Source organism: Aegilops tauschii, chromosome 7 (genome assembly GCF_002575655.3).
Source record: "Aegilops tauschii subsp. strangulata cultivar AL8/78 chromosome 7, Aet v6.0, whole genome shotgun sequence".
Classification (NCBI taxonomy): domain Eukaryota; kingdom Viridiplantae; phylum Streptophyta; class Magnoliopsida; order Poales; family Poaceae; genus Aegilops; species Aegilops tauschii.
The window spans coordinates 545,718,935-545,745,937 of record NC_053041.3 but is presented as its reverse complement, the minus strand read 5'-3'; the positions used below and the strand labels follow the sequence as shown (position 1 = coordinate 545,745,937).

At 42.7% G+C, this 27,003-nt stretch overlaps 1 protein-coding gene across 1 annotated transcript in view; it reads right to left on the bottom strand.

Annotated features, from left to right (window-relative positions):
• The window catches only part of LOC120969052 (uncharacterized), a 65,517-nt gene that overhangs the window by 2,060 nt on the left and 36,454 nt on the right, over positions 1-27,003 (bottom strand). The window contains exons 2-3 of the mRNA XM_073504373.1: positions 1,415-1,975; positions 1,158-1,334 (exon numbers count right to left, since the gene is read on the bottom strand). Of these exons, the coding sequence (XP_073360474.1) occupies positions 1,158-1,334; positions 1,415-1,975 (738 nt within the window). The remainder of the gene's footprint in view (positions 1-1,157; positions 1,335-1,414; positions 1,976-27,003) is intronic.

The window sequence follows — 27,003 nt, the reverse complement described above, 5'->3', positions numbered from 1 at the left end:
ATTAGAAAGAGGGGAGATGGGGCACAGAACTTTGAGGCACTGTTATGAGGTAGTGTCTGATGAAGGTTGCCCTTTGGGGCGGCAGCGGTAGCTCCGCCAAATGTAGCAGCGGCACCTCCGACTGGCACAACGGCAAATACCGAGAAGAATGTCATGACAAAAGCAACACAGAAGGCTTTTGTGATGGCATACTTGAAAATAGCAGTAGTAGGTTAGTGTGCTTTATGTATATTTGCACAGCACACAGCATAACAGATAAACAAAGGCCAAGAACCCATAGGCGCCATAAAACAAAAATCTTTTTAGACTAATGCCTATTCCATGCCATCTGATCTACAGCAGCAAAATTCACTACACAATAGTTATTTCATAGAAGAATGTTACTCCAGCAGTACAATTCACTACACAATAGTTATTTTATAGAAAAATGTTCCTCCATGTGCACCAAAAGCAACCAATGCATCTTTTCACTGAGCTTGCTGGGGAAAAGCAATGATGCTACAGAAGCAGTTCTTGAACTTAATCCGTACTACATGCGCAAAGTAACTAGAGAGAGATTGTCTGCACAATCCCATCCGAGCTTCTGAACCATACAACAACAGACTAAATGCCACTGAAAGAACAACACAGTGACTTGAAAAGCAATACAGCGGACGGAGTTAACATATGCTATTTGCAAATTGGAAAGAGATTGATTGTAGAACAATGTGTATTTGTGGACAAAGGCACGACAATAACTGGAACGGATTGAGCTATTATGGCTGAATAAGTAGACTAAATTGTTGCCGGATTGATTGATTGATTCCACAGTGCACTGGACCAACAGAATTGTTCCCAGCAATGCTTTTTTCTACCCTGTGGAGCCTTCCTACACTGATCTACTAGTTGCAGCACTTACTGCAACCAACATGTTATAGTCCAAGTTGAGGTACAAAAGAAACCCAGAAATTAAATCGGCTAGATGTCGACTGAAACCTGCTGAGACTAACAAGCTGCAGCCAAACTGACAAAGTGGTCTCGCTATTGTGTTACTCACGATGCAGATGTTGAGAATTTAATGTCCGACAACCCCTAACTGAACCCGAACCTGAATGGTCTTGACACTTCCTGACTGAACCTGAACGCAGTGTGGGGATTAGGAGAGGAGGCGTACGTACATAGTAGGTCCACGGCAACTCTTTCTACCCTCGTGGGCCTCGCTGCGGCCGGTGAGCAGGAAGGTCTTCAAGCCGAGGTCGCGGACCTCACTGTAGAGGCGGAGGCTGGAGGGGATCACCGGCGCCTCCCCCGTCTCCACCCACCGGTCGAACTCCTGGTGGTCGAATAGCTCCAGCCTGCAATCGAACAGCAAATTAACCGTGTGTGTTAATAGCAGGCCCGCGATCTCGGAATGTGACAAGCGTGGGTCGCCCACCCGTATCCGTGCTGCGCGTAGTAGGGGAGGTTGGAGAGCAGCGTCTCGTCGACGTCGAAGACCCAGGCGCCGGTGGCGGCGGCGGCGGCGCGGGCGTAGGCGGAGGCCTCCCCGCGATGAGGTCGAGGTCGGAGCGGTAGGCGGGGCCAGTGAGGTATGCGTGCACGTGCGGCACGCAGTCCTGCGGCACGGCGGCCCACGGCGCCAGGTTGTTGGCCTCCCCCGCCGTCCTCCAGCTCGCGCACCGCAGGTCCACGGCAGTCTCTGTGGACGCGGTGGGTGGTGCGCTCAGGTGCCGGGAGGACCAGGGGTGGGCCGGCGGCGAGGTTGGTGTAGTGATGGGAGGAAGGGGGCGGTGGACTAGGGGGACTTGGATTGGATCTGGAGAGAATGGGGGCGGCGGCTGGAGTGGGAGGGGCTAGCGGGGAGGGTGCGACGTCGCGACAGCGGGGAGGAAGGGGAGGGGATCGAGAGGAGCTCTGCTGGATCTGGAAGGGGAGAGGAGAGAGCGAGGGAAAGAAAGGAGGCGGGGGGTGGATGGAAAATGACCACAGGACATAGCTAGGGTTTTGGGGATGGTGTGGAAGAGCTGAGGACTGCCGTTGGATCCCAGATCATCCGACGGTGTTTGATGCACGATCCGCGTGACACGTCCATGAACCAATCAGATTACAGTATGAGGTTATGACAATCTAAATTGGTCGTGGTTGACTAAAATTAACGTGTTAAAATCATGTCGGCTATTTTATGACCTGAAAAATTCAAAAAAAATGGAAAACCTTCTCATTGTATCACCAAATGTGAACAAGTTTTCAGGAAAAATAACAAATAAGAAATAAGATAAATATCTTTTAAAATGTGTCTTCAGAAATGAGTTTTTTGGCAAAAAAAACATTTTCCATTTTGCGAGTGCCCGAAAATGAGTTTTTTGTGTGAAGGACCTACCATATATTTGTTGCAAAATTGGACCAAATCAATTTTCTAAAATATTAGGCCATATTTAATGCACAATTGACCAAATGGTTGGGTGTCAAAAGTTTTGATCCACCTCTGGTGAAAAAGATAAATTTCCGATGATTCAGCAAGAAGCGGGTCAAATTTGAACTACAGCTGCCTAATAGTTTGCTATTTATTTTTTCCAAAAATAATTTATAGGTACATAAGTATCTATTTAATCAGAGAAACATCAAAAGTTTTCCAAGATTCAACCTCTAGCTAGGAACGGTCATGCCCGTTGTTTTGACCCCATTTTGAAACGGGGATAAAAAATAAAAAATAAATCAAAAAATTGGAAAACTCTCGCATTGTGTCATCATATGTGACCAAGTTACCAGGAAAAATAACAAACTTGTAATACGATAATTATTTTAAAAAAGTGTTCTCAGAAATTAGCTATCATGCGTGAAGATTCGTGGCTTTCAATCCAAATGATCAATCTTATGGCCACATTCATGACATAGTTTGTTCAAATGATCTCATATTGTGCACAAGGGTGCATCTTGGAATTCCAAACAATCTTGCCTAAGGGAGTTTTCATTTTCTTTGCACGGAAAATTCATTTTCCATTTTCGAGTGCCCGAAATGAGTTTTTTTTGTGAAGGACCTACCATATATTTGTTGCAAAATTGGACCAAATAAATTTTCTAAAATACTAGGCCATATTTAATGCACAATTGACCAAATGGTTGGGTGTCAAAAGTTTTGATCCATCTCTGGTGAAAAAGGCAAATTTCCGATGATTTAGTAGGAAGCGGGTCAAATTTGAACTGCAGCTGCCTCATAGTTTGTTCTATATTTTTTCCAAAAATCATTTATAGGTACATAAGTATCTATTTAATCATAGAAACATCAAAAGTTTTCCAAGATTCAACCACTAGCTAGGAACGGTCATGCCCGCTGTTTTGACCCCATAATGAAACGGGCATAAAAAATTCAAAAAAAATCAAAAAATTGGAAAACTTTCGCATTGTGTCATTATATGTCACCAAGTTTTCAGGAAAAATAACAAACTTGTAATACGGCAATTATTTTAAAAAAGTGTTCTCAGAAATTAGCTATCATGCGTGAAGATTCGTGGCTTTCAAGCCAAATGATCAATCTTATGGCCACATTCATGGCATAGTTTGTTTAAATGATCTCATATTGTGCACAAGGGTGCATCTTGGAATTCCAAACAATGTTGCCTAAGGGAGTTTTCATTTTCTTTGCACGGAAAATTCATTTTCCATTTTCCGAGTGCCCGAAATGAGTTTTTTTTGTGAAGGACCTACCATATATTTGTTGTAAAATTGGACCAAATAAATTTTCTAAAATACTAGGACATATTTAATGCACAATTGACCAAATGGTTGGGTGTAAAAAGCTTTGATCCACCTCTGGTGAAAAAGACAAATTTCCGATGATTCAGTAGGAAGCGGGTCAAATTTGAACTGCAGCTGCCTCATAGTTTGCTCTTTATTTTTTCCAAAAATCATTTATAGGTACATAAGTATCTATTTAATCAGAGAAACATCAAAAGTTTTCCAAGATTCAACCACTAGCTAGGAACGGTCAAGCCCGCCGTTTTGACCGCATTTTGAAACGAGCATAAAAAATTCAAAAAAAATCAAAAAATTGGAAAACCTTCACATTGTGTCATTATATGTGACAAAGTTTCTAGGAAAAATAATAAAATTGTAATATTTTAATTATTTTAAAAAAGTGTTCTCAGAAATGAGCTACCATGCGTGAAGATTCATGGCTTTCAAGCCAAATGATCAATCTTATGGCCACATTCATGGCATAGTTTGTTCAAATGATCTCATATTGTGAACAAGGGTGCATCTCGGAATTCCAAACAATGTTGCCTAAGGGAGTTTTCATTTTCTTTGCACGGAAAATTTATTTTCCATTTTTCGAGTGCCCAAAATGAGTTTTTTTGTGAAGGACCTACCATATATTTGTTGCAAAATTGGACCAAATAAATTTTATAAAATACTAGGACATATTTAATGCACAATTGACAAAATGGTTGGGTGTCAAAAGTTTTGATCCACCACTGGTGAAAAAGACAATTTTTTGCCGATTAAGTAGGAAGCGGGTCAAATTTGAACTGTAGCTGCCTTATAGTTTGCTCTTTATTTTTCCAAAAATCATTTCTAGATAAATATTTAATCAGAGAAACACCAAAAAAATTCCAAGATTCATCCACTAGCTAGGAACGGTCATTCCCACCATTTTGACCGCATTTTGAAACGGGCATAAAAAAATTCAAAAAATAAATAAATAATTGGAAAACCTTCGCATTGTGTCATTATATGTGACCAAGTTACCAGGAAAAATAATGAACTTGTAATACGGCAATTATTTTAAAAAAGTGTTCTCACAAATGAGCTATCATCTCTGAAGATTCATGGCTTTCAAGCCAAATGATCTATCTTATGGCCACATCCATGGCATAGTTTGTTCAAATGATCTTATATTGTGCACAAGGGTGCATATTGGAATGGCAAACAATGTTGCCTAAGGGAGTTTTCATTTTCTTTGGACGAAAAATCAATTTTCCATTTTTCGAGTGCCCAAAATGAGTTTTTTTGTGACGGACCTACCATATATTTGTTGCAAAATGGGAGCAGGTAATTTTTATAATATATTAGGCCATATTTAATGTACAATTGACAAAATGGTTGGTCATCAAAAGTACATATACACCTCTGGTGAAAAAGACAAAATTCCGATGATTGAGTAGGAAGCGGGTCAAATTTGAACTGCAGCTACCTCATAGTTTGCTCTTTATTTTTTCCAAAAAATATTTATAGGTACATAAGTATCTATTTAATCAGAAACACATGGTTTGGTGGTGATATGTTGAGGTTTGGATGGTGGCCCAGGGCCCCAACTCCAAAGCGCGTAGACTCGCATGCCCGCCGTGTGGTCACCACGTGACCGTGGTGTTGCCACCCGTTCCGGGCGGCCTAGGCATGTCTAGTGGGTTGGGCACTCCCCTAATAGGTGCCAGGAAGAAGAAGGCAATAGAACAATCTCACGAGGAGACTGAACTGAGCTCAAACATGAATTAGCACCCCAAGTGTTTGATTAGTGGTACGGGAAATGCGCATGGCCAATGGGCCTGAGTTTTGGCTGAGGATGATCATCTACTAAGGACACTATCTTGGAAAATTTGCAGCTCAAATGGAGGAGCCTAGGTGTCACTTGCTTTGCAACGTACCACACTGGACAGAAATATGAATGTTGAAGCCACACTCACATGTATTGTTAGATGGGGCTCAAATTTTGTGGAGAGCTATGATTTGGGAATATAGAAGATGTGGCAAAAATTCAGCTCATTAGGATATGCCTAGCTAGTACTTCCTTCACAACAGTTCGAGTTGAACAAAAACTTTGTAAATTTGCCGAGGAAGATTTACCAGGCAAATGGAGTTGAATATTGTCATGAGGCAATGATTTGGATAGTAAAGAATGCCCAATTTTTTTGGGAATTTTTGGAATGACAGAAATATAGGTTGCTTCACAACCTAATGCAAAAATTGTCACATGGACATGACACATAGGCAAAACTGATGAGGTGGCGCCTAGTCATAGCAATAAGTACCAATGCATCCATGTTCACAACCTCATGACCATTTATATTGGTCGTAATCAGGTAGAAATAAGGTCATTGGCGCCTCTTGTTTGCTTTGTGACCATTTGGTGCAAGCAATTTCAGGGTTTGAGCCCTTCCAAGCGAAATGGCCGTGAATTTACGACCAATTCAGCTGGGGTCACTAAGAGAAGGTCATAAGTTGACATATTTCTTGTAGTGTATTTTGCAATCTTTTACTTTCCGTTCCATAAACTAAAAATACCAAAAATATTACTTTACCGTTTATCCATCTCTATCAGATCTCACGTTGCAAATAATCGTGAAGGGATTGACAACCCCTTTATCGCGTTGGTTGCAAGGTTGGTGTTTGTTTGTGTAGGTATTCGGTGGCTTGCGCGTTGTCTCCTACTGGATTGATACCTTGGTTCTTAAAACTGAGGGAAATACTTACGCTACTTTGCTGCATCACCCTTTCCTCTTCAAGGGAAAAACCAATGCAAGCTCAAGAGGTAGCAAGAAGGATTTCTGGCGCCGTTGCCGGGGAGATCTACGCCAAGCCAAGACATACCAAGTACCCATCATAAACTCTCATCTCTCGTATTACATTATTCGCTACTCGCCTCTCGTTTTCCCCTCCCCCACTTCTAAAAAGATTTTCGAAAAGTTCTGCCTTTTCTTCGCCTCTCTTCCGTTCGTCTGTTTGCCTTTTTGTGTGCTCGTGTGTTGGATTGCTTGCTTTGTCGCGATGGCTCAAGATAATACCAAATTGTGTGGCCTTGCCTCTTCCAACACCAATAATAATGATTTTATTAGTACTCCGATTGCTCCCGATGCTAATGCGGAATCTTGTGAAATTAATACCGCTTTGCTGAATCTTGTTATGAAAGATCAATTTTCCGGCCTTCCCAATGAAGATGCCGCAACCCATCTTAATAATTTCGTTGATTTGTGTGATATGCAAAAGAAAAAGATGTGGATAATGATATTGTTAAATTGAAGCTATTTCCGTTCTCACTTCGAGATCGTGCTAAAACTTAGTTTTCATCTTTGCCTAAAAGTAGTATTGATTCATGGAATAAGTGTAAAGATGCTTTTATTTCCAAGTACTTTCATCCCGCTAAGATCATCTCCCTTAGGAACAATATTATGAATTTTAAGCAACTCGATCATGAACATGTTGCACAATCTTGGGAGAGGATGAAATTGATGATTAGAAATTGCCCTACTCATGGTTTGAATTTGTGGATGATTATACAAAATTTTTATGCCGAATTGAATTTTGCTTCTAGAAATCTTTTAGATTCGGCCGCGGGAGGCACTTTTGTGGAAATTACTTTAGGAGAAGCTACTAAACTCCTAGATAATATTATGGTTAATTATTCTCAATGGCATACCGAAAGATCTTCCACTAGTAAAAAAGTGCATGCGATTGAAGAAATAAATGTTTTGAGTGGAAAGATGGATGAGCTTATGAAATTGTTTGCTAATAAGAGTGCTCCTATTGATCCTAATGACATACCTTTGTCTACTTTGATTGAAAACAATAATAAATCTATGGATGTGAATTTTGTTGGTAGGAACAATTTTGGTAATAACGCGTATAGAGGTAATTTTAATCCTAGGCCGTTTCCTAGTAATTCCTCTAATAATTATGGTAATTCCTGCAACAATTCTTATGGAAATTACAATAAGATGCCCTCTGAATTTGAGAATAATGTTAAAGAATTTATTAGTTCGCAAAAGAATTTCAATGCCTTGATTGAAGAAAAACTGCTTAAGATTGATGATTTGGCTAGGAACGTGGATAGAATTTCTCTTGATGTTGATTCTTTGAAACTTAGATCTATTCCACCAAAGCATGATATCAATGAGTCTCTCAAAGCCATGATAATTTACATTGATGAGTGCAAAGAAAGAACCGTCAAGAGCGTGCTCAGAAAGATTAGTTTATAAAAGCGTGTTCTTCTAGTTTCCGTGAAAATAATGATGAAGATCTTAAAGTGATTGATGTGACTCCTATTGAATCTATGTTTTCCAGTAAAAATCTTGATAAAGATGGGACTGGAGATGAGTCAACTTTAGTTAGAAGGCGTCCCAATGATTCGGAGTTTCTAGATCTTGATGCAAAAATTGATAAAAGTGGGATTGGAGAGGTCAAAACTTTAGATAGCAATGAACCCACTCTTTTGGATTTCAAGGAATTTAATTATGATAATTGTTCTTTAATTGATTGTATTTTCTTGTTGCAATCCATGCTGAATTCTCCTCATGCTTATAATCAAAACAAATCTTTTACTAAACATATCGTTGATGCTATGATGCAACCTTATGAAGAAAAGCTTGAATTGGAAGTTTCTATCCCTAGAAAAACTTTATGATGAGTGGGAATCTACTATTAATATCAAGATTAAAGATTATGAATGCTATGCTTTGTTTGACTTGGGTGCTAGTGTTTCCATGATTCCGAAAACTTTATGTGATGTGTTAGGTTTTCGTGAATTTGATGATTGTTCCTTAAGTTTGCATATTGTGGATTCCACTATTAAGAAACCTATGGGAAGAATTAATGATGTTCTTATTGTTGCAAATAGGAATTATGTGCCCGTAGATTTCATTGTTCTTGATATAGATTGCAATCCTACATGTCCTATTATTCTTGGTAGACCTTTCCTTAGAACGATTGGTGCAATTATTGATATGAAAGAAGGAAACATTAGAATTCAATTTGCTTTAAGGAAAGGCATGGAAAACTTCCCTAGAAAGAAGATTAAATTGCCTTATGAATCTATTATGAGAGCCACTTATGGATTGCATGCCAAAGATGATAGAACTTAGATCTATTTGTGTTTTTTATGCCTAGCTAAGGGCGTTAAACAGTATCGCTTGTTGGGAGGCAACCCAATTTTATTTTTGTTCTTGCTTTTTATGTCCTGTTTTGCAATAAATATTTCATCTAGCCTCTGGTTAGATGTGGTTTTGTGTTTAATTAGTGTTTGTGCCAAGTAAGACCTTTGTGATAGCTTACGGTAATAGTTGATTTGATCTTGCTGAAAAAAAAGAACTTTGCGCTCATTCCCAGAATTGTTTAAAATCACAGAAGCATGATAAAATCCTGAATTGTTTTACAGTAGATTGGTATACAAATTGCCTAGGGCGTCCTAATTTTTCAAGATTTTTGGAGTTACAGAAGTATGCGAACTATTCAGATTACTACAGGCTGTTCTGTTTTCGACAGATTCTATTTTTCGTGTGTTGTTTGCTTATTTTATGCATCTATGGCTAGTATCGGGAGGTATGAACCATGGAAAAGTTGGAATACAGTAGATACTACACCAATATAAATAAAGAAGGAGTTCACGACAGTAGCAAAAGTGGTGATTTATTTTCTTATACTAACCGAGCTTACGAGATTTTCTGTTGGAGTTTTGTGTTGTGAAGTTTTCAAGTTTTGGGTAAGGATTTGATGGACTATGGAATAAGGAGTGGAAAGAGCCTAAGCTTGGGGATGCCCAAGGCACCCCAAGGTAATATTCAAGGATGTCAAAAAGCCTAAGCTTGGGGTGCCCCGGGAAGGCATCCCCTCTTTCGTCTTCGTCTATCGGTAACTTCACTTGAGGCTATATTTTTATTCATCACATGATATGTGTTTTGCTTGGAGCGTCTTGTATGATTTGAGTCTTTGCTTTTCAGTTTGCGACAATCATCCTTGTTGTACACACCTTTTGAGACAGGCACGCACGAATTGTGATTTATTAGAATACTCTATGTGCTTCACTTATATCTTTTGAGCTAGGCAATTTTGCTCTAGTGCTTCACTTATATATCTTTAGAGCACGGCGGTGGTTTTATTTTATAGAAATTGATGACCTCTCGTACTTCACTTATATTATTTTGAGAGTCTTTAGAACAGCATGGTAATTTGCTTTGGTTATAAAATTATTCCTAATATGATAGGCATCCAAGAGGGATATAATAAAACTTTCATATAAAGTGCATTGAATAATATGAGAAGTTTGATTCCTTAAGATTGTTTTAAGATATGAAGATAGTGATATTAGAGTCATGCTAGTAAGTAGTTGTGAATTTGAGAAATACTTGTGTTAAGTTTTGTGAGTCCCGTAGCATGCACGTATGGTGAACCATTATGTAACGGAGTTGGAGCATGAGATGTTTTTTGATTGTCTTCCTTATGAGTAGTGGTCGGGGACGAGCGATGGTCTTTTCCTACCAATCTATCCCCCTAGGAGCATGCGCATAGTACTTTGTCTTGATGACTAATAGATTTTTGCAATAAGTATGTGAGTTCTTTATGAGTAACGTTGAGTCCATGGATTATACGCACTCTCACCTTTTCGCCATTGCTAGCCTCTCTAGTACCGCGCAACTTTCACCGGTACCATAAACCCACCACATATGCTTCCTCAAAACAGCGACCATACCTACCTATCATGGCATTTCCACAACCATTCCGAGATAGATTGCCATGCAACTTTCCACCGTTCCGTTTATTATGACATACATCATCATTGTCATATTGCTTTGCATGATCATGTAGTTGACATCGTATTTGTGGCAAAGCCACCATTTATCATGTTTTTATATATGTTGCTCTTGATTCATTGCACATCCCGATACACCGCCGGAGGCATTCACATAGAGTCATATTTTTGTTCTAGTATCGAGTTGTAATTCTTGAGTTGTAAGTAAATGGAAGTTTCACTGGTGCACGTCGGTCCTAAACAAACGGTTTAAAAACCCTTTCCGCGTCGGCATCTGGGACCGTCTCCAAGTGAGTGTGGGCGATAGGGGGTCCTTCCCACACGACCCAGAAACCGTCGGGGATTTGCCCTCCTGGCACACACGTTCGGCAAAATGAGGTCGTGTGCGACCGACGAGCGCTCAAATACGGAAATACATACAGTACAGATAAAAAAAATACAATCATACGGCAAAATTGTTTCCGGTCGCAAGTACATCCCACACAGTCAGTCCCCGCTAAACGTTTCCGTTCGTATGCACATCCCACACAGTCACTCCAAGGAAAACGTTTCCGTTCACAGGTACATCACACACAATTTTCCCGTTAAAACGTTTGCGTTGTTGAATGTAGCACACACGGTTCTTAGAAGAAACTGTGTGGCAAAGGCTGTCCATGACACACAGTTTTTATATGGTAAACGTTTGCCCAAGGTGGCCTAACGCAAATAGTTTTCAAGAGAAAGTCGTGTGTGATTGTTCATTGATCCAACACGGTTTATTCCTAGAAACTGTGTGCGTTGCCTGAGGTCATCGCCCACGGTATTTTTTCAACAACCGTTTGCAATATCAAAACCCAATTAGCAGGCTAATTCGCCATTAGCAGGCTAATTGCCCTATTATTAATAATCCATTTATTAATCTAATTGACATTCATATTAAGCACACAATATATTTCATTTCCATATTAAGGAAGCATAATTTCATAATTGAAATACATTAGAGTACAACATGATATAGCTTCAGCACTTAGCTACCCCATTACACAACTGCACCAGCAGCAAGTTCCACATGCAACATGTAGAACCTTTCGAAATTAGCATCATAGACGGTATATAGACAGATGCATCTCATCTGGAAAACTGCTGAAGCGGAAGGCGAATATTGAGCCTTCATTCATGTTGAAGGTCTTTGCAACTTTAGGCCAGTGCCTGTGGATGATTGACCGTCCGTCCTTCGACCTCTTCAGGAACACTTCAATATTGAACCGTGGGTCTTGTATGAAAACCTTCCTCGCCTCCTGACCATAGAGGTGGTTTGAGAGGTAATCATCAGTGAACTGCTTTGGAAAGGCCTGAAAACAAGGATGTGCATAAATATCTTCTCTATATTGGAAATGGGGCAAAGGAATAAAAAAAGGCAAGGTATAATAGTTAGTACCATCTTGTAGTGAACTGATGTCTTCTTCATTATGCAGACAAAGATCTTGTTGTTTTTTGTTGCTAATTTCTTTATCCTAACAATCTTTCTGAGTTTCTTGATTTGATTGATATTCATGGACAACTCATTTCCCCATATGCAAAAAGGGTCGAACAGTTGGTCAAAACCTCTAACAGCAGGACCTACATGTGCAAGACCAAATTGTTAAAAACCAAAATATTAGAATGGTTCCTGCAATTGCACAATAATGTGCTATTAGACAACGGACCAGGCACGTGCTAACCTCGATTGTAAACCTCAGTGCTTCCCATTGTTTCCCTGCAACACATATAGGGTAGTTAGTCATCAGGTTGAGTAAGGGTTCGCATGCTATCAGTAAAATATGTTGATGAAAAATAAGCACATTGCAGATTCATCAGATTAATTGAAGCCACACGGAAAACCCATGACCCAAACCAAGCATGATTAAGAAGTAGGAAATATAGCACTCGTATATGTTTCTCATGTATTAAGTGCAGCCAAATTCGATTTATTCCTCACATGCACAACAATACAAAATTCTACCCACGACAATTGGACATCGCATTGCAGAATTGAACCAAGCAGTTAACTAAACACCACAACAAATGAACCAAACATTAGCTGAGCACCACATTGCACAATATAACATTGAACCAAGCAGTTAACTAAGCACCACAACAAATGAACCAAACATTAACTGAGCACGACATTGCATAATATAACATACTCCTAATAGAAGATCAGAGAGTTAACCAAATAGTTAACTACAACCAATTTTAGCAATTGTATTTGTTTCTCATGTATTTACTATAGCCAAATTCAATTTATTCCTCACATGGTATACAATAACAGAATGCACCCACAATGTTGTAAAGATAAATTCGATTCATTTCTCACATGGAAGACAATACAAAATTGCAGCCTGAAGAATTGAACATCACATTTGCAGAATTGAACCAAACGGTTAACTGAAGATGACAACTAATTAAAAAACAGTTAATAAGTGAGCACCACACTGCACGACATATAGAACATATACACTAGAGCAACAGATTGCATGGTGAAATTAGATAGCACAATTCACTAGATTTTGTGATGGAAAGGCAGGAGCAGCACACGCAACGGGTAAACCGAGCATGCTTAACCAGCGTAGCTAGCAATTGGCAAGGTGCTCCTCCAAGATCTGGGGGTCGGCGCGTGCGGCCGCGATTTGCTTCTCCGCTGCCAAATGCTCCTTGAGGTCCTAGCTATACTGCATGCACCATGGCTTAGGTCGGCGCTTATTTGGTGGAGGGGTCGGTGATTTGGGTGAAAGGTGTCGCGCTCGCGCCGGCGGTCAAGGCATGTGGGATGTGGAAGGAGGAGGAGGATGGGGGTCGGGTGTGGATTACCTGCCTGGATAGAGGAGGCCCAGCAGCGTGAAGGAGGGTCGCCGGCGAGGAGGCGGCGGCGCTGCAAGCAAGGAGTGAAGGTTTCAACTTGGAAAGGAAGGCGCAAAGAGGGGAAATGTGGCTTTTGGTAAGGGGGAGGGGGCGGGGAGGTAGATATTTCCGCGGAAGCTGAAAATTTGGAATCGCTTCAGCCAAAAAACTGACGCGCAAAGTGTCATCAGAGTATCAGACACGGTCCCTTATTCAGAACTGTGTACGATATGTGGACATCACAAACGATTCAGATAGCTTAACCCGTGTGTGATGAGTTTGAACGTCAAAAGTTTTGGTTCGAATTTCCATGGTTACAGTGGTCATCCACGTCATTGCATAATTTGGGTACACAAAGGAGACTACAGCACACCCACACTTCTTAATCGAGCAAGTTCAGCAATTAAACAGAGCTAGCTGACCTAAACATTACTCTAACAAATTAAAGACCGGCGCTCTTAATTAAACAAAACATAGAGTACTACTACGGTTGGTGCTCGTCGATCTCTGCCGCCGCCTGAGGGAGTCCTGGACTAAGGGGTCCTCGGGCGTCCGGCCTGTTATCCATGGGCCGGACTGATGGGCTGTGAAGACACGAAGACCGAAGACTATACCCGTGTCCGGATTGGGCTCTCCTTGGCGTGGGAGGCAAGCTAAGCGACCGACTATGAAGATTCCCTCTTATGTAACCGACCTCATGTAACCCTAAATCTCTCCGGTGTCTATATAAACCGGAGAGCATAGTCCGGATAGGACAGATTCATTACCATATACTCATAGGCTAGACTTCTAGGGTTTAGCCATTACGATCTCGTGGTAGATCAACTCTTGTAACACTCATATTCATCAAGATCAATCAAGCAGGAAGTAGGGCATTACCTCCATAGAGAGGACCCGAACCTGGGTAAACATCGTGTCCCCCGTCTCCTGTTACCATCGATCCCAGACGCACAGTTCGGGACCCACTACCCGAGATCCGCCGGTTTTGACACCGACATTGGTGCTTTCATTGAGAGTTCCTCTGTGCCGTCGCTAAGAGGGTTGATGGCTCGCCTTGTTGTCAAGGATAATATCATCTCCGGAGGAGTCCTGGCCCTAGGTTAGACCCTCCGTCTCGGCGGCTTCGTCATGACCACCGGCTCGGCCCTTAAGCCGACGATGACCTCTCAAGTCATCAAAAATCACCTCCGCGTTGATCCCGAATACTCCGCCCACATGGATCCAGTGGAGTTGTTGTCGTTGAATGAACTCCTGGATCGCATGGCCGCCTTGGGGGTCGCTACAGACTATGATCGGGTCGGGCTTAAACCCGACCAGAGAGAAATTAAAACTCCACCGATCACCCATCAGATAGCGGTAGTCAAGGAGCGGAGCAACTCTTCCACTATATTGAAGACGAACTATGTTCGGGTCGCCGATCTTGAAGAGCCGGATAATTTCCGGCCGAAGGTCATGTCTCTTCCTCCGAACATAAAGTCGGATGACGAGCCTAAAAAAACAGTCGATATCCCGTAGCCCGAACTATCCGGCCCGGTAGACCTCCAAACTCCGGATCCAAAACCAGGTCAGGGTTCAGAATCAATTCCACCCACCCACCCGGACATAGATGCTCTCAGAAGCATCAAACAACAGCCTCAGGAAACGGTCCACCACTTCTGGGGCAGATTCCTCCTTGTAAAAAACAAGGTAAAAGGCTGCCTCGACGAAGACGCGATAGCAGCATTCTGCAACAACTGCGCGGATGAAGGTATCCTTAATGCCATCAATCGTCGTTCGCTGACCTAGCAACCATTGTACAAAAGTACAGCGCGATGGAAAGCGCCTGGAAAACTCAGGCAGCCGGCTGGGAACCATCCCGGCTCCCCTTACAGGCAAAAAGGACGCACCCCCATGGCGCGACCAACCGAACAGTCAAAAAACATAAACCTATTCCGCTGCACGGCACCGTTCTGGAGGGATGGCTCAATGGCCCATGCAAAATACACACGACGCTGGATACCATGGCAACCCACAGCCTTAGAGCATGTTGGATACTCCGGCAGGTAGCCAAGAGCGGCGAGGACATCCTTACCAAGGACACTCCAGAACAACACCCTCCAACAAACGACGACAATAGAGTATTGGCAGTCTTCGAGACATTCGCTTCAAACAACAAGCGTAAAAGGGCCCTGCGCGATCTCGCCGAAGTTTGCCAGGTCGCTGCAATTGACCCCTGGAACGACACGGCCATAACCTTCAATGGCAGTGACGAACCTAAATACAGAACAATTCGAGCCCCAGCTGCCCTAGTCCTCAGTCCCATCGTCGATGGCTTTCGACTTACAAAAGTCCTCATGGACGACGACAGCGGACTAAACCTCATTTACGAGGACACGCTCCACAAGATGGAAATAGACAGGAGCCGCATCGAGAAAAGCAGCACAACCTTTCGAGGTATCATTCCCAGCCAGGAAGCTCGGTGTGCAGAAAAAATTACACTTGATATGGTGTTCGGCACGCCGGAGAATTATCGGTCCGAAGAAATAACTTTCCAGGTGGCCCCTTTCAACAGCGGGTACCACGCCCTGTTAGGGAGAGAGGCCTTCACGCACTTTCAAGTCATACCTTATTATGGGTATATGAAGCTAAAAATGCCTGGGCCTAATGGAATAATCACCCTCATCAGCGACCCGGACATAGCCCTCCGCGCTGAGAATAAAACTGCATCCTTGGCCCTTGAGGCACTGGCTGAGGCCCTTGCGGCCGAAAAACTAAGCGCACTACGCTCCACCGTGGATAAGGACGATGTGATCCTGGATAAACGACCCAAATCCACTTCCTTCAAGTCAGTAGAAGAAATAGTCAAATTTCAGGTCCATCCAACAGACCCGAAGAAGACAACGTCTATTGAAGCACAGCTCAGCCCTGCAGTCGACGCCGCACTACGAGACTTCCTGCGTGAAAACTGGGATATATTCGCCTGGCATCCTTCCGATATGCCAGGAATCCCGCGCGAGTTGGCCGAATATAGCCTCAACATACTAAAGGGATATAAGCCGGTCAAGCAAGCTCTGTGGCGCTTTTCCGAACCCAAACGACAAGCTATGGGGGAGGAGCTAGCCAAACTCATCGAGGCCGGATTGATCAAAGACATTAAACATCCGGATTGGCTGGCAAACTTGGTAATGGTACCAAAGAAGGATAAATCCTGGCGCCTATGCGTCGATTTCAAAGACCTTAACAAGGCCTGCCCTAAGGATCCCTTCCCTCTTCCCCGCATTGATCAAATCATTGACGCCACCGCAGGTCACGACTCGCTATGCTTCCTTGATGCATATTCCGGATACCATCAAATCAAAATAAAGGAGTCCGATCAAGCCGCAACAGTATTCATTACACCATACGGGCCGTTTTGCTTCAACACCATGCCTTTCGGGCTCAAGAACGCCGGCGCCACCTACCAGCGCATGATCCAAACATGCCTCGAGAAACAGATTGGCAAAACAGTGGAGGCCTACGTGGACGGCGTCGTCATCAAAACCAGACACATGGAAACACTAATAGACGACTTGCGTCTCACATTCGACAACCTCCGCACATAAGACATCAAGCTTAACCCAGAAAAGTGCGTCTTCGGCGTCCCCGCCGGTAAACTATTGGGCTTCATCATTTCCAATAGAGGAATTGAAGCAAATCCAGCCAAAATCTGAGCTCTGTCACAACTGGCCACGCCGACCGAACTCAAGCAGGTCCAAAAACTCGCTGGGTGCGTGGCAGCTTTAAGACGCTTCATCTCCAGGTTGGGAGAAAAGGCACTGCCGCTCTATCGCCTTCTACGGCGCACCGACAACTTCGAGTGGACAGACGCGGCGACGGCTGGACTGGAAGAATTAAAAGCCCTTCTGGCGAGCAACCCAATCCTAGCTGCACCAAACGCCGGCGAGCCAATGCTCTTATACATATCAGCAACACACCAGGTGGTGAGCGGCGTACTCGTCGTCGAACGAGAATAGGACGGACACAAATTCCCGCTCCAGAAGCCAGTATACTACGTATCCACCGTCCTCACACCATGCAAATCCCCGTACCCTCATTGTCAAAAAATAGCATATGTAGTCTTCATGGCATCCAGAAAATTGCGACACTACTTTCAGGAGTGCTCTATCACGGTGGCCTCCGAAGTGCCCCTCAATGATATAATTAACAACCGGGATGCAACGGGCCGGATTGCCAAATGGGCCATTGAGCTCCTGCCATTTGACATCACATACAAACCACGTAAAGCCATCAAATCCCAGGTACTGGCCGATTTCGTCGCTGAATGGACAGAAGCCGAACTCCCTAAAGAGTACGGCGTGTATTCCAACTGGGTGATGCATTTTGACGGCTCCAAGATGTTGGCAGGGCTAGGGGCGGGCGTCGTATTAACGTCCCCCACAGGAGACATCGTCCAATACGTACTCCAAATATTATACACAGACTCCAACAACGCAGCCGAATACAAGGCCTTGCTACATGGCCTCCGGATGGCCGTATCAATGGGCATACAACGCCTGGAGGTGCGCGGGGACTCAAACCTCGCAATATCCCAAATCAATGGAGACTTTGATGCCAAAGATCCAAAGATGGCAGCTTATCGCAATGCCGTTTTGAAGATGTCGGCTCGGTTCGAGGGACTCGAATTTCATCACATCACCCGTGAAAGTAACCAGGCGGCAGACGTCCTTGCTCGCATCGGCGCTAAGCGCGACACGGTCCCACCTAACATCTTCCTCGAAAGGCTCTTTAAGCCATCCGTGGTATGGCAAGGGGGAGATAGCAACGACAGTCCCCTTCCGAACACAAACTCGGATAACGAACATGCCGATATCATCGGAGGCTCAACCACCGAAGTAACACCATCGGCCCACCTCGTGGACCGAACCATTCTTGGCCTACTTTAATAGGAAGGAGCTCCCAGAAGATCAGAATGAGGCTCGCCGCATAGTCCGGCGTCCGAAGGCCTATGAAGTTCACGAAGGAGATCTCTACAAGAAAAGCACTACCGGAGTCCTTCAAAGGTGTATTTCCGAGGAGGAGGGGCGGCAACTCTTGGCAGAAATTCACGCCGGTCTCGGCGGACACCACGCCGCAGCTCGGGCACTTGTCAGCAAGGCCTTTCGTACAGGATTTTACTGGCCTACGGCCCGGGCAGACGCACAGGACCTCGTCCAACGCTGTATCGGATGCCAACTCTTCGCCAACCAAAGTCATATGCCCCCAACCCCTCTACACACAATCCCCATTACATGGCCCTTTGCGGTCTGGGGCTTGGACATGGTCGGACCCCTTAAAGGGGAAGCCATAAGAAAAAATATCTGTTGGTTATGGTGGACAAATTCACCAAGTGGATAGAGGCTAGACCGGTTAAAACGGCCGAGTCCGGACCGGTGATTGCATTCATATCCGATGTGGTACACTGTTACGGTGTACCGCACAGCATCATCACCGATAACGGTTTGAATTTCATAGCCGATGAGGTGAAAACCTGGTGCGCTAATCTGGGCATTAAGCTCGATTACGCCTCTGTCTACCACCCTCAAACAAACGGTCAAGCCGAGCGAGCCAATGGTCTTATCATGAGCGGCATCAAACCCAGACTAGTGCATTCTTTGAAAGAATCAGACAAACACTGGGTCGACGAGCTCGACTCCGTACTCTGGTGGCTGCAGACCACGCCCAACCGTACTACCGGATACACACCTTTCTTCATGGTGTACGGTGCAGAGGTTGTATTGCCCTGCGATATTATACACGACTCACCCCGAGTGCATATGTACGAGGAGAAAGAGGCCGAGTTGCCGGCTCTTCGGCCGTGGGTTGCCGACCATTGTCAGAGAAGCTTCGTTCGATTTGTGCGGTGACCGCCAGGAGCTGGGCATGGGCGGCCTTGACATGCTCGTGGGCGGCCTCCATCAGGGCTAAGGCCGCCGCCGCGGAACGGACAGCTGCTGTGCACCTCTCGCCAGTTGCTATCCCCGAGGCAGATGTTGCTGCCGCCACCTGAGAAGCAACAGCGGCCGTTTGGGCTGCCTTTGCCGCCCGGTCGAAAATTGCGGCCGCGCTCATGCACATTGTTAGCACGCGCATGGCGGCTGCGGCCGTGCTCTCGCCGGAGTGGGCCACCGAAGTTGCCCTCACGACGCGGGTCCACGTGCCCATCTTTCACCGGCGACGATTGAACAGTGAAATGATATTTGGGGAACGAGCTAGTGTGTTTGAGTCGCCGGCTGTGGACTGTAGCCGACGCACCTTCTCACGTAAGCCATAGGTGTACTATACACCGATGGTGCTCCAAGATATTTTGTACTACATCTCACACGGTTGTTCATAATAAACTGTGTGCGATCTACTTGATTTTTCATCTTGATTTGAATTACATAATGGGGTCACAGCAGCAATGGATGGTGTTTGAATTGCTAGACCTTTTATCTGGAGTGAACATGCCGCTATATGTGTGTCGTAAAACAATTGGAAATATTCAGGGTTCGTTTGAACATTTTATACATTAAATTGGTTTTCTAGCCATTTCAGGTGAACAATTCAATTTTGAACTACATGCACATGCTCCAGTGCATATAAATTGGTTGAAAAATAAAATATGTGTCCTTGGGTGCTTGCTTAGGTCCCATGCAATAAATGGGAATGAAATTCAAACACCGGGGCACCGTTGATTGCCGGCAAAACATTGAGATGCCTGGTTTTTAAATTCTAGTAAATCCAAAAATCGTCTGAAATTCATGAAACTTGGCATGCTATCATAGAGCGGCATCAATATTCCGTGGTACAATTTTTGTCCCATTTGGGGCAGGATTCGGTATATGCTTCTCACAAATCGGAGCTTCTCACCACAAGCATGATGGTTTCGGTAGGGAACGTCCCACCTTTGTGGACGAAACGATATACATTGCCTCTTATTGCTTTCAAATTTTTTTTCTCGTGTCAACATAGAACAGCAGGAGTGTTGTGTGATTTTTTGTGATTTTTCGGGGTTCGTTTGGACATTTTTATGCATTAACTGAGTTTTCAATGCATTTTATGTGCATAATTCAAATTTGAACTACATGCACATGCTCCAGTGCATATAAATTGGTTGAAAAATCAAATCTGTGTCCTTGGGTTCATGCTTAGGTCCCATGCAAGAAATGGGAATGAATTTCAAAGACCGGGGCACCGTTGATTGCCGGCAAAACATTGAGATGCTTGGTTTTTAAATTCTAGTAATACAAAACTCGTCTGAAATTCATGAAACTTGGCATGCTATCATGGAGCGGCATCAACATGCTATGGTGCAAATTTTTTCCCATTTGGGGAAGGTTTGGGTATATGCTTCTCACAAACCGGCGCTTCTCACAACAAGCATGATGGTTTTCGGTAGGGAACGTCCCACCTTTGTGGACGAAACGATATACATTGCCTCTTATTGCTTTCAAATTTTTTTCTCGTGTCAACATAGAACAACAGGAGTGTTGTGTGATTTTTTGTGATTTTTCGGGGTTCGTTTGGACATTTTTATGCATTAACTGAGTTTTCAATGCATTTTATGTGCATAATTCAAATTTGAACTACATGCACATGCTCCAGTGCATATAAATTGGTTGAAAAATCAAATCTGTGTCCTTGGGTTCATGCTTAGGTCCCATGCGAGAAATGGGAATGAATTTCAAACACCGGGGCACCGTTGATTGCCGGCAAAACATCAAGATGCCTGGTTTTTAAATTCTAGTAAATCCAAAACTCGTCTGAAATTTTTGAAACTTGCCATGCTATCATGGAGTGGCAACAACATGCCGTGGTACAAATTTTGTCTCATTTGGGGCAGGTTTGGGTATATGCTTCTCACAAACCGACGCTTCTCACAACAAGCATGATGGTTTTCAGTAGGGAACGGCCCACCTTTGTGGACGAAACGATATACATTGCCTCTTATTACTTTCAATTTTTTTTCTCGTGTCAACATAGAACAACAGGAGTGTTGTGTGATTTTTCGGGGTTCGTTTGGACATTTTTATGCATTAACTGAGTTTTCAATGCATTTTATGTGCACAATTCAAATTTGAACTACATGCACATGCTCCAGTGCATATAAATTGGCTGAAAAATCAAATATGTGTCCTTGGGTGCATGCTTAGGTCCCATGCAAGAAATGGGAATGAATTTCAAACACCGGGGCACCGTTGATTGCTAGCAAAACATTGAGATGCATGGTTTTTAAATTCTAGTAAATCCAAAACTTGTCTGAAATTCATGAAACTTGACATGCTATCATGGAGCAGCATCAACATGCCGTCTTACAAGTTTTTTCCCATTTGGGGCAGGTTTGGGTTTATGCTTCTCACAAACCGGAGCTTCTCACAACAAGCATGATGGTTTTCGGTAGGGAACATCCCACCTTTGGGGACGAAACGATATCCATTGCCTCTTATTTCGTTCAAATTTTTTTCTCATGTCAACATAGAACAAAAGTAGTGTTATGTGATTTTTTCTGATTTTCCGGGTTCGTTTGGACATTTTTATGCATCAACTGAGTTTTCAATGCATTTTATTTGCATAATTAAAATTTGAACTACATGCACATGCTCCAGAGCATACAAATTGGTTGAAAAATCAAATATGTGTCCTTGGGTGCATGCTTAGGTCCCATGCAAGAAATGGGAATGAATTTCAAACACCGGGGCACCGTTGATTGCTTGCAAAACATTGAGATGCCTTGTTTTTAAATTCTACTAAATCCAAAACTTGTCTGAAATTCATGAAACTTGGCTTGCTATCATGGAGCGGCATCAACATGCCATGGTACAAATTTTGTCCCATTTGGGGCAGGTTTGGGTATATGCTTCTCACAAACCGGAGCTTCTCACAACAAGCATGATGGTTTTCGGTAGGGAACGTCCCACCTTTGTGGACGAAACGATATCCATTGCCTCTTATTGCTTTCAATTTTTTTCTCGCGTCAACATCGAACAACAGGAGTGTTGTGTGATTTTTCGGGATTCGTTTGGACATTTTATGCATTAACTGATTTTTCAATGCATTTTATGTGCATAATTCAAATTTGAACTACATGCACATGCTCCAGTGCAAATAAATTGGTTGAAAAATCAAATCTGTGTCCTTGGGTGCACGCTTAGGTCCCATGCAAGAAATGGGAATGAATTTCAAACACCGGGGCACCGATGATTGCCGGCAACACATCAAGATGCCTGATTTTTAAATTCTAGTAAATCCAAAACTCGTTTGAAATTCTTGAAGCTTGGCATGCTATCATGGAGCGGCATCAACATGCCGTGGTACAAATTTATCCGATTTGGGGCAGGTTTGGGTATATGCTTCTCACAAACCGTAGCTTCTCACAACAAGCATGATGGTTTTCGGTAGGGAACGTCCCACCTTTGGGGACGAAACGATATCCATTTCCTCTTATTGCTTTCAATTTTTTTCTCGCGTCAACATAGACCAACAGGAGTGTTGTGTGATTCTTCGGGATTCGTTTGGACATTTTTATGCATTAACTGAGTTTGCAATGCATTTTATGTGCATAATTCAAATTTGAACTACATGCACATGCTCCAGTGCATATTTCTTGGTTGAAAAATCAAATCTGTCTCCTTTGGTGCATGCTTAGATCCCATGCAAGAAATGGGAATGAATTTCAAACACCGGGGCACCGTTGATTGCCGGCAAAACATCAAGATGCCTGGTTTTTAAATTCTACTAAATTCAAAACTCGTCTGAAATTCATGAAACTCTGCATGCTATCATGGAGCGGCATCAACATGCCCTGGTACAAATTTTGTCCCATTTGGGGCAGGTTTGGGTATATGCTTCTCACAAACCGGAGCTTCTCACAACAAGCATGATGGTTTTGGTAGGGAACGTCCCACCTTTGGGGACGAAATGATATCCATTGCCTCTTATTGCTTTCAAATTTTTTTCTCGCGTCAACATAGAACAACAGGAGTGTTGTGTGATTTTTCGGGATTCGTTTGGACATTTTTATGCACTAACTGAGTTTCAAATGCATTTTATGTGCATAATTCAAATTTGAACTACATGCACATGCTCCAGTGCATATAAATTGGTTGAAAAATCAAATATGTGTCCTTGGGTGCACGCTTAGGTCCCATGCAAGAAATGGGAATGAATTTCAAACACCGGGGAACCGTTGATTGCCGGCAAAACATCAAGATGCCTGGTTATTAAATTCTAGTAAATCCAAAACTCGTTTGAAATTCTTGAAACTTGCCATGCTATCATGGAGTGGCAACAACATGCCGTGGTACAAATTTTGTCCCATTTGGGGCAGGTTTGGGTATACGCTTCTCACATCAAGCATGATGGTTTCGGTAGGGAACGGCCCACCTTTCTGGACGAAACGATATACATTGCCTCTTATTGCTTTCAATTTTTTTTTCTCGTGTCAACATAGAACAACAGGAGTGTTGTGTGATTTTTCGGGGTTCGTTTGGACATTTTTATGCATTAACTGAGTTTTCAATGCATTTTATGTGCACAATTCAAATTTGAACTACATGCACATGCTCCAGTGCATATAAATTGGTTGAAAAATCAAATATGTGTCCTTGGGTGCATGCTTAGGTCCCATGCAAGAAATGGGAATGAATTTCAAACACCGGGGCACCGTTGATTGCTGGCAAAACATTGAGATGCATGGTTTTTAAATTCTAGTAAATCCAAAACTTGTCTGAAATTCATGAAACTTGGCATGCTATCATGGAGCAGCATCAACATGCCGTCTTACAATTTTTTTCCCATTTGGGGCAGGTTTGGGTATATGCTGCTCACAAACCGGAGCTTCTCACAACAAGCATGATGGTTTTCGGTAGGGAACATCCCACCTTTGGGGACGAAACGATATCCATTGCCTCTTATTGCTTTCAAATTTTTTTCTCATGTCAATATAGAAGAAAAGTAGTGTTATGTGATTTTTTCAGATTTTCCGGGTTCGTTTGGACATTTTTATGCATCAACTGAGTTTTCAATGCATTTTATGTGCATAATTAAAATTTGAACTACATGCACATGCTCCAGTGCATATAAATTGGTTGAAAAATCAAATTTGTGTCCTTGGGTGCATGCTTAGGTCCCATGCAAGAAATGGGAATGAATTTCAAACACCGGGGCACCGTTGATTCCTTGCAAAACATTGAGATGCCTGGTTTTTAAATTCTACTAAATCCAAAACTTGTCTGAAATTCATGAAACTTGGCTTGCTATCATGGAGTGGCAACAACATGCCGTGGTACAAATTTGGTCCCATTTGGGGCAGGTTTGGCTTTATGCTTCTCACAAACCGAAGCTTCTCACAACAAGCATGATGGTTTTCGGTAGGGAACGGCCCACCATTGTGGACGAAAGGATATACATTGCCTCTTATTGCTTTCAATTTTTTTTCTCGTGTCAACATAGAACAACAGGAGTGTTGTGTAATTTTTCGGGATTCGTTTGGACATTTTTATGCATTAACTGAGTTTTCAATGCATTTTATGTGCACAATTCAAATTTGAACTACATGCACATGCTCCAGTGCATATAAATTGGTTGAAAATCAAATATGTGTCCTTGGGTGCATGCTTAGGTCCCACGCAAGAAATGGGAATGAATTTCAAACACCGGGGCACCGTTGATTGCTCGCAAAACATTGAGATGCATGGTTTTTAAATTCTAATAAATCCAAAACTTGTCTGAAATTCATGAAACTTGGCATGCTATCATGGAGCAGCATCAACATGACGTCTTACAAATTTTTTCCCATTTGGGGCAGGTTTGGGTATATGCTTCTCACAAACCGGAGCTTCTCACAACAAGCATGATGGTTTTCGGTAGGGAACGTCCCACCTTTGGGGACGAAACGATATCCATTGCCTCTTATTGCTTTCAATTTTTTTCTCATGTCAACATAGAACAACAGCAGTGTTGTGTGATTGTTTCTGATTTTTTCGGGTTCGTTTGGACATTTTTATGCATTAAGTGAGTTTTCAATGCATTTCATGTGCATAATTAAAATTTGAACTACATACACATGCTCCAGTGCATATAAATTGGTTGAAAAATCAAATATGTGTCCTTGGGTGCATGCTTAGGTCCCATGAAAGAAATGGGAATGAATTTCAAACACCGGGGCACAGTTGATTGCCGGCAAAACATTGAGATGCCTGGTTTTTAAATTCTAGTAAATCCAAAAATCGTCTGAAATTCATGAAACTTGGCATGCTATCATGGAGCGGCATCAACATGCCATTGTACAAATTTTGTCCCATTTGGGGCAGGTTTGGGTATATGCTTCTCACAAACCGGAGCTTCTCACAACAAGCATGATGGTTTTTGGTAGGGAACGTCCCACCTTTGGGGACGAAATGATATCCATTGCCTCTTATTGCTTTCAAATTTTTTTCTCGCGTCAACATAGAACAACATGAGTGTTGTGTGATTTTTCGAGATTCGTTTCGACATTTTTATGCATTAACTGAGTTTCAAATGCATTTTATGTGCATAATTCAAATTTGAACTACATGCACATGCTCCAGTGCATATAAATTGGTTGAAAAATCAAATCTGTGTCCTTGGGTGCACGCTTAGGTCCCATGCAAGAAATGGGAATGAATTTCAAACACCGGGGCACCGTTGATTGCCGGCAAAACATCAAGATGCCTGGTTTTAAATTCTAGTAAATCCAAAACTCGTCTGAAATTCTTGAAACTTGGCATGCTATCATGGAGTGGCAACAACATGCCGTGGTACAAATTTTGTCCCATTTGGGGCAGGTTTGGCTTTATGCTTCTCACAGACCGAAGCTTCTCACAACAAGCATGATGGTTTTCGGTAGGGAACGGCCCACCTTTGTGGACGAAACGATATACATTGCCTCTTATTGCTTTCAATTTTTTTTCTCGTGTCAACATAGAACAACAGGAGTGTTGTGTGATTTTTCTGGGTTCGTTTGGACATTTTTATGCATTAACTGAGTTTTCAATGCATTTTATGTGCACAATTCAAATTTGAACTACATGCACATGCTCAAGTGCATATAAATTGGTTGAAAAATCAAATATGTGTCCTTGGGTGCATGCTTAGGTCCCATGCAAGAAATGGGAATGAATTTCAAACACCGGGGCACCGTTGATTGCTGGCAAAACATTGAGATGCATGGTTTTTAAATTCTAGTAAATCCAAAACTTGTCTGAAATTCATGAAACTTGGCATGCTATCATGGAGCAGCATCAACATGCCGTCTTACAAATTTGTTCCCATTTGGGGCAGGTTTGGGTATATGCTTCTCACAAACCGGAGCTTCTCACAACAAGCATGATGGTTTTCGGTAGGGAACATCCCACCTTTGGGGACGAAACGATATCCATTGCCTCTTATTGCTTTCAATTTTTTTTCTCATGTCTACATAGAACAAAAGTAGTGTTATGTGATTTTTTCAGATTTTCCAGGTTCGTTTGGACATTTTTATGCATCAACTGAGTTTTCAATGCATTTTATGTGCATAATTAAAATTTGAACTACATGCACATGCTCCAGTGCATATAAATTGGTTGAAAAATCAAATATGTGTCCTTGGGTGCATGCTTAGGTCCCATGCAAGAAATGGGAATGAATTTCAA